Genomic DNA, 8,551 nt, shown 5'->3' with positions numbered 1-8,551 from the left:
TGGCCTAAGGTCAGACAAGTAAATAAATATTTACACGTCTTGCAGTGAGATTCGTCTGATCGGCAGACTCAATTGCAGCTTATCTCATATTGATTCTTCCATCAACAACTCTGCTTGCATAGATTGGCTGCATTTCTAGCCCAGGTCCTTGGCTGATTGATCAGCGCATAGCAAGAAATATGACAGATTATTGGCTTATTTAATAGCTGCATTTTTTTCCGCTGCATCTCCCCACTAGCCTCCCTCGTAACTTCCCCACTAGCCTCCCTCGTAACTTCCCCACTAGTCTCTCTCGTAACTTCTGCTGCTGTCACTTTTCCTTACAAGTTAATTAGCTACAAAGTAACTCAGCTTTTTTGTGGTGCAATTCAGGGATCAAAATCCTAGCTGATACGCAAACCACTATTTACAATATCAATATTATAAGTAGTATACACCAGCCTATATAAATGCATGTATTTTACAAGAGTCATTAAAACAGCCACTAGATGAAATACAGGAGTCCAGGGAAGTGATCAGTTTAGATGAAATACAGGAGTCCAGAGAAGTGATCAGTTTAGATGAAATACAGGAGTCCAGGGAAGCGGTCAGTTTAGACGAAATACAGCAGTCCAGAGAGGTGGTCAGTTTAGATGAAATACCGGAGTCCAAAAACGCTCACTTAGCTCAACTACCAAAGTTCATTATATTTCTATGCAGTAAATAAATGTCATGATAAATGCAAAAAAAGTGTATTCAATTGAATTTTCACATAAACTGAGAGTTGCAGAAGCAAAGCTAACATAAGTGCTGCAACGCTAGACTGAGTACCACAACTAGTTGGATCAGCGCATGTCCCTACGTAACTCTGAAGGCAAGCTGCATTCATTAATAAAAGTGTGTCAAGTTGCTGATAGAGATATTACATGTAATATACTGGATGTCATCAGGCTGTCATTCATCCCCTCCAATGATACATAACAATAGTCATTGAGTTACCATCAACTCATCAACAGTGTGATAAGGCTGTGCCTGTTATACAAGCCTCAGCACTTCAGTAATGTTTTTTATGGTCTCACATCTTCGTTCCTGTGATGTGTCACATGATGCAATAAGTGCGGCCCTCATTCCTAAAGATACCGCAGGTAAATAATCATTGACATATGAATCTCCTATGTGTAAGACCTCACTTTCTTTTATGTCTGTGCCTTCTATAGCTCTATAGAATATTCTCTTGTCTGGCTTGTACACACCTGCAAGACAAGCCAACACAGCGTTTCATTAGTCTCTACAAGTCAGCTGGATAGACTATTACAATTTATCATTGGTTTGAAAAGGCCAGTAAGCTAATATACATTGCCAATGACATGTAGCCTCCAGTTCAGAAAAAACAAGCTAATACATAATCTTTGGTTTGCACAGCTCTACAGAGCAAACCTCCGGTTCAACATTTAGAATGTAAAACTCAACCTTAATGTTCCCTTTTTCCTATGAACATAAAGATGGTCTATCAGTAACATATTAATAATATCCACTACCCGGCACACTCACCTTCCTCATTGGAAATGATGATCGATTTGAGCACATGTCTATCAAACAGCTCGCCAAGGACATTCCGAATCCGTGAGTCATTGTTAGTGATTACCACAACATCTAATCCTAAAACACATCAAGTTGTAAGCTGGCAGCCAGCTGTAAGATAGGTATCTATCAAAAAATGTGTTACACGTGCTACTTACCAAATCCTATGTAAACTGCAAACTCTAGCATAATCACAAGGAGCTCTAACAAGGAATGAAAAGCCGGAGAAGTACCTAGTAACAAGGTAGTCTTGTGAAACAATAATAGCGCTGATGTCAATTCCTTGTTTATGGACAGGTAGCTAGTCTGTTCAATTGCTGATGGACTAGTAATACAATTTCATCCACAGAGAATTGTGACTCTTCATATTTCTAAGACACCAATTAATATGTTCTCTTAAACAGTACAGACTGTTGTAATATTGGTATGGTACTTACATGTATATGTTACTTTATATTTTTATGAAATAAGGAATACAACACATACTTTTGCTCAACTTCTCTATTGTATCCTTAGCTCCAGGAATCAACTCATAGGCACTTGCAGATGAAAAGTGCTTATATAGGGCGCGGGTGAACTGAGTTAACTCTCTCAGCTCCAGGTCTTGACTGAATGGTTGCAGCGTATCTTCAGTCACCCTATTCCACCATTCTATTGCCTGTGATCCAAACAGCCGTGACTTTATGGTTTACAGGATCTTTCACAACCTTTAGTTATCATTCTTACAATACAATGCATTCTTGATCACAGCTAGCAAGTAAACTGAACCTTTTGGTATAAGAAATGTAGCAACACAGACACTAATCAAAATGTCTTCTGATTAGTTAGTTTGCAGCTTGTGTTGTAACATGCCTTCAAACATGGATCCGTATTGAAGCCACCAATAGTCTATACAGAGGCTGCCAGGTTTGGATATCCTATGTTAGACATTAAATCATATTAATAGAGTTTATCCAAATGTCTAATATTTCAATGAAGTTGACAAACCCTAAAGTGCAGTGATAATTTCTGAGAGCTGGAAAAATGAGGGTTGTAGCTATATAATTTTCAGCATCCAATAACGAAACAAAATATTTTAAAAATTCCTGGAACAGGATGCCAAGCTACTTGTTTATTTCAAAATTATTATATGGAAGCACAAAATGTTGTTTGATGTAGCAAATAGTGAAGAATTGTCTTACCTCCATATTTGAGTAGCCAAAATTGGGAGAGTGCTCCCAATGCTTGTGAAAAGTCTTTTTGAACTTAGAATTGATGCTGTGAGTAGGTATATGGTTGAGAAATGACAAGCCTTGCATTGTGGCGACCTGCTTGTACATCCCACCCACATCTTTTCTAATACGGATAATTGTACCAGTCACATCTAGCGTTACTCGTCTTATGCCTCCCATGTAGACAGTTGTTTTCAGGTTACAAATCCATCACGACTCGCTAGTCTTGTAGAGCTAAAACAAATTTAAAAATTAATATGAGATTTTTGAAGTCACCATGTTTTTGGAGTTCTCTTGTATTCCAGCGCAACTAGCACACTAGTCGCTTTGTCAACTTATCCCCTTTCTACGGATGCTAATCAGTTCTGCATTCTCCAACACTTTTGACGATACCGCATCAACTTTCATAAATTGTAAACTTGAAACAGGGTGCATCTTAAAAATACAAAAACTGGTAGTCGCTTTTCTGAGGTATGTTTATGAGTATTTCTCAGAAGTAGGTCATATTAACATCTTATTTCAGCTTAACTGTGATTCGGTGGGGGCAACCATGATGCAATTGCTGTCTTTTCCCCCTGTTGCAAATTGTCTACCTAAGTACTGTTCATAAAAATCTAGTGACCTTGCACTTTACAGTGGATGGGCAAGCAATTCTGCTGCCAACAGCAGTTTCTTTCGTAGCACCTACCTACGTGGTACATATGCTGATACTTATTTGCTCCTTGACAGAATGCTCGTCGCAGAGCTACGAAATCAGAACTGAAATGGTACCTTGACAGACTCTGGCAACGCACACTACTACCTGACTCTTAATATAATCTCTATCAGACTAGCAGGTGAGCGATATATTCAACATTATCAGAAGAGTGAGATGCAAAATTGAAATGATTGAAATATGTATTCAAATGGCTAGTCTAGATAGCAGAAACCTGGTTTTTCTCCGTTGCGAAAGTTTAAATGAAAAAATTATAGAGAGTGCAGAAGCAAGACGCTTTAAAAAGTGTATATGCATGAATTTTTTATGTAAAAGCATTCACTCAAAATGGATTAAGAACTCATACACATGCCCTTTATGGGATTACAGACGAGTTGATAATTTTATTTATTGCGACGAGGGCAGCGGAAGCAGAGCTAGAACGCAAGAACTGTTTGGATATTTGTTGGCCTGTTTCTTAGATAACTACATATTAAGTTCCTGATAACTGTGAGACTAAATTACTTAATTGGAGCCTCATACCAAATGGAACTACCTATTCAAGAAGTTTCTAAAGCTGCTAATACTTCCTAGTTCCTACTGAACTGCCTAACTAACATCTTTTACCATCAGGCTCTACAATTTTGAAAAACCATGCACAATGTTACAGTGATGAATGGCCTCCATGCCAAAAACATTATGTCAAGCATAACAAACAAAAAATGAATAGCCTAAACTAGTTGTTGGCTTTAAAGTATTTGTAATTCCTACAAGGTAGAGGAAGTATGTTTTTAACACATGAATGTTTTTCATTCTTCCTACAAAGCTGATAGAACTGTTGTTTGTAGGACACTTGCTAAAAGGATTTCTGCCTGCTACTATCAAGCGAAAAGCAGTTTTAGCTTTACAATCCATGTAACTTATGGCGTCTAGATATGCATTCTTAAAGAATTGGTTAATTCATCAAAGCCCACATGGGAAACAAGCTGTATGACATATTTGATTATATAAATTTGGTTTCATTGTACCATTAGTCAACAAAAAATGTGTATAAGTCACCCTGTCACTTGCATTTAATTTACAGGATCTACAATAAACCAACCACTTGTTCAAGTAGAAAGGTATGTATATTTATAAATAAATATACTATGAATTTGTAAGCTATGTTTATAAATAAATATACTAGAAATTTCCCTGTTATACAGCCCACGACCAAAGTGATAAAGAAAAAAGAAAGGGTACTGCCAGTTGAGAAATTCAATATTAGCAGTCAAATGGCACTGCACTGCAATAGGAGGACTGCAATGGTAGCAGTAATGTACTGGGTGCTATTATGTACAACAAACAGCAATAATGAAAGGAAAAGATTATATGTTTATATCTCTCCCCTGCAATAGGAGAAATGCAATATTAGAAGTAAAATGGCAAGCTGCTGTGTAATATACACAGGCTGGGGGCTGTATATCACTGGTCATAGCAACCAATATCAAGAAGTTGTGATATTTATCTAGATTTCTGTATTTATATCTAAAAAAATTATGCTGAATTTAAAAATCTAAACAGATTTTAGCTGGTATTTAGAGTTTAACATATTGCACACCATCGGTCACTATATACTTCGATCTTGTAAATTCGATAGATTATTCTTATAACTAAATTTTATAAAATCGAATAATTATTCTTGCAAGTAAATATTGTAATAATCTTATAAGAATCGTTAGAAAAATATCGTCATTTCCTTTACTCTCACTGCTTGGGACATCAGTTGGAATACTAAAGTACTCATTATAAGTGTCCAAAATGTCACAGTCCGGTAGAATCGGCAAAAAAGAAACGATTACTTTTCAGTACTTCTACGTTTATTACAGAAATCTTCGGCAATTGGACAATGCCATAGAATCGTTAGAAAAATATCATCGTCATTTCTTTTACTTTCACTGCTTTGGACGTCAGTTGAAAAATCAATGTACTCATAAGTGGCCAAAATATCAGTTACCTACTTTAAAATCGGCAAAGAAGAAACGATTACTTCTCAGTACTTCTACGTTAATTACAGAAACCTTCGGCAATGCCATAGACTAGTGAAATGTGCACGTTGTTCCCACGAAATACTCACGACTTAATGGTTCTACTCTCGGTGGCACAGCTTTAACGGCGTTTTGTTGGCCGGTCTTAATTTTGATTAAAAAAGGCTTGTCAAGTTTTTATTGCGATTTTAGGCTAAATTAATGTCTATTTGTGTATAATCCGATCAGATGGGTAAGGTTTAGGATATTGTCTACAAATAAAGACTTGGTAACATATTTAAATAAGTTTATATGTGTTTTGTATCGTTATTATACTTAAACGACTCCATTGAAAAATGGTTAAATTTGTTGATGAGATTTCGGTACAAGGTTTGCGACGGTGTTGATGAATAATTTTCGTGAGTTGTGTGCACATATGCATTTATCATAAAGCTCCCAACAATCGCTTTGCTCGTGTTTGGTCGCGAGATCAAAGTGCAATTACTGTGAGTGCAATAAAGAACTGCATATAACTGTGTGTCCGGCAGGCTAGCGATTGTCTGGCCTCGTATAAACTATTTGGGAAAGTTTAGGGTAATGATTATCTGGACTCTTATATACTATTTGGGAAAACTTGGGCATCTTTATCTCAAAGGCCGGATGGCCATTTTCTGCTGAGTCAGTCAGATCGGGTCAGTCTCTGTGGTGACAGGTCAGTGGCCGGCCAGTCCTTGTTCTACCGGCTAGCAGCCGGCCGGTCGTACTTTCCGCCGGCTCAGCGTCTTCCTGGCTCAGCCTCTCTTCATCTTGGTTTAGTGGGGCGAAGATGAGAAGAGGTATCTGATGTCTTGATGGTGATGCCTTGCTGGTGGTGCAAGAAATCAGCCATAGCTTTCGTCACGGTCCAGTGCCGACTGTCACCCATCAGATACTGGGTCCCCTTTTCTACCGGCCGGGCAATAACTGAGGATCCAGATGAAGGGATCTGGGGAAGTACCCGGCTCTGATGGGGAGCTGACCAGGGCCATCGATCTGACTGTAGCTCCCTCTGGTGGGTGGGCTAGTTTTCTCAGAGGCTGGGCTAGCTTCTTTGGAGGTTGGGCCGGCTCCTTTGTGGATGGTGCTGGCAGATCCTCCCGGGGTCTCTTTTGGGCCGTTTTTTCCATGTGCTCTGTCCTCCTTAACTGGTTGATCCTTTCTGATTCGGAGGGCCGTGGTCAGAGAAAGGGTACATGGCTTCATGGAAAGACCTCTTGACCAACTGCATACCTTCAGGAAAGAGAGCCACTTTAAGCGGTCCACGTGGCATACCACATCTCCGCGTCGGCCATCTCTGTGCATTCTACTATGCAGCATCACCTGATCTTTTGAAACATGCTGTCACATGCAGGGACACACAGGGATGGTGAAATAATGAAGCTCAGGGTGTCGACCCCATCAGTTGCTAGTTTTGTAGCCGCATAGGCCTCACTTATCTGGTCAGTCTTTTAGGGCAGTGGCTACACTGTCCCACATAGCCTAAGTGATGAGCCGCTCTGTTGTGACGCCGGTCTTCCTGGTAAGGAGTTCATCAATCCTGATGAGTTGCAGCCATGGTGACTTGGTAGTAGCCAGCAGTCCGGTAGTGGCCAGATCTTCCTGGTCGGTCTCCATGTTGACCTGAAAGACTTGAGCCGGAATAGAGCACTTGGCCTTCACTTCCGCCAGCCGCAGTTCTCATGAATCTCAAGTGATACACTCGCATCTGAATTCGCCTAGCTGACGGCTCCTAGTGATTCTCCTTTGTAGAGCATGATGGCAGCCGACCTGGGCCAACTCGTGCCGGGGTATGAGCGTTAACTAGGTGTGACTCGACTTGAGCATCCTCTGCTATAGAAACGGAAGCAGGAATATTTCTAGAGTCAGCCTGGCAAAGACACTCCACATCCTCGTTCTTCTCCTCGATGGAGGACCCACTGCCTCATCCGAGTTTGCCCTGGCCGTGCTCGTAGTCATAGCTGTATCGCCAACAGTATGACTCCGTAGAATGGCAGCCACACAGCCATGACTGTCACTTTCCTTGAGGAGGTCCTGTGCACTCTGGGAAAACATGTAGAACACTTGCTTACTCAGCAAGTTCGTGGTGCATCCAGTGTCAATCAGGAACTAGATGGATCGCAACTCTAGCTTCTCCAAAAGAAATATAGCTAGTCGAATAAGGCCGATCCAGAGCCTGCACCCTGATCGGGTCGACACAATTCTAACCCCAAGGAGCAATAGGGTCCAGGATGGACAGCCCAGAGCCTGTTGTCACCATGGCAAGTCTCTGGTGAGTCCATCTGATTCGGAGGTGGGGGCAGGGGGCCTGTCAATTTGAAAGCAGGCTTCCGGCTGGCTACAAGCCCAGTCTCCTCTGTCTGCTGTCCGAGTCCACTCCTAAAATCCTGTCTGGTGTGGCTCATCTTGGCTCCGGCTGCTTTGTCTTTTCACCCGGACAGGGTCCAGACTCCAGCTTCTCCAGAGCCTCATAGCAGTTCCAGGTGGCTATGCCAGAGGAGCTCCACAGCACTTCTCTGTCTCGGGTAGCTATAGTGAGAAGCCTTCGCGCCAACTCCCCATTCCTAAGGGTTATGGCGGAAGACCGCCGCGGCACCTCCCCATTCCAGGTAGCTATGGCAGATCTCCACGCTACATCTCCATTGCTTCTTGAGGCTGTGGTAATATGGGATTCGTGGAGCTCAGGTTATATTGGCATCTGAGCTCAGCGCAGTTGCAGGTGGTTGCAGCAATTACGGTGAGAAAATAAAGTCAGTAGATTAGGTAATATTAGGCAGTATATAAGTAAGTGGAAGGAAAAACGGAGCCCTTTTTTGCGACAATCCCATGTAAGTATACTGGTTTATACAACATGACGCAGTCAATAAAACTTCAATTGTTTTTCTGTTATCGTTAATAAAAGAGTACTGGTGGTGTAGTAAGTTTCACGATTGACAATACCCTTTAACATGCGTGCAGGTGAAGTGTCGTATAAGGTGAGAGAAGGAAAAAATTTTAAGGCGATGATTTGTTGAAGCCGTGAAGTGCCATGTTTGAGAAATAAG

General features: G+C 41.0%; 1 protein-coding gene across 1 annotated transcript; it reads right to left on the bottom strand.

The window, feature by feature from the left end:
- Positions 1 to 672: 672 nt before the first annotated feature.
- Positions 673 to 4,069, bottom strand: LOC137406231 (haloacid dehalogenase-like hydrolase domain-containing protein 3). Its single transcript, XM_068092771.1, has 4 exons — positions 2,742 to 4,069; positions 2,047 to 2,218; positions 1,531 to 1,638; positions 673 to 1,232 (listed from the first exon to the last, which is right to left on the bottom strand). The coding sequence occupies exons 1-4, from the start codon at positions 2,949 to 2,951 to the stop codon at positions 1,015 to 1,017; spliced, it is 708 nt and encodes a 235-aa protein (XP_067948872.1). The 5' UTR covers positions 2,952 to 4,069; the 3' UTR covers positions 673 to 1,014.
- Positions 4,070 to 8,551: the final 4,482 nt, after the last annotated feature.

Source organism: Watersipora subatra, chromosome 1, assembly GCF_963576615.1.
Source record: "Watersipora subatra chromosome 1, tzWatSuba1.1, whole genome shotgun sequence".
In the NCBI taxonomy this organism is placed as follows: domain Eukaryota; kingdom Metazoa; phylum Bryozoa; class Gymnolaemata; order Cheilostomatida; family Watersiporidae; genus Watersipora; species Watersipora subatra.
The sequence above is the reverse complement of the archived record's forward strand: the minus strand, read 5'-3'. Positions and strand labels throughout refer to the sequence as shown.

Coding starts and splice junctions, on each gene's coding strand:
- LOC137406231 (XM_068092771.1), bottom strand. CDS start 2,951: ATGGGAGGCATAAGACGAGTAACGCTAGATGTGACTGGTACAATTATC. Junction 2,219..2,741: donor TTGGCTACTCAAATATGGAG/GTAAGACAATTC, acceptor TTTGGATCACAG/GCAATAGAATGGTGGAATAG. Junction 1,233..1,530: donor CATCATTTCCAATGAGGAAG/GTGAGTGTGCCG, acceptor CTTGTCTTGCAG/GTGTGTACAAGCCAGACAAG.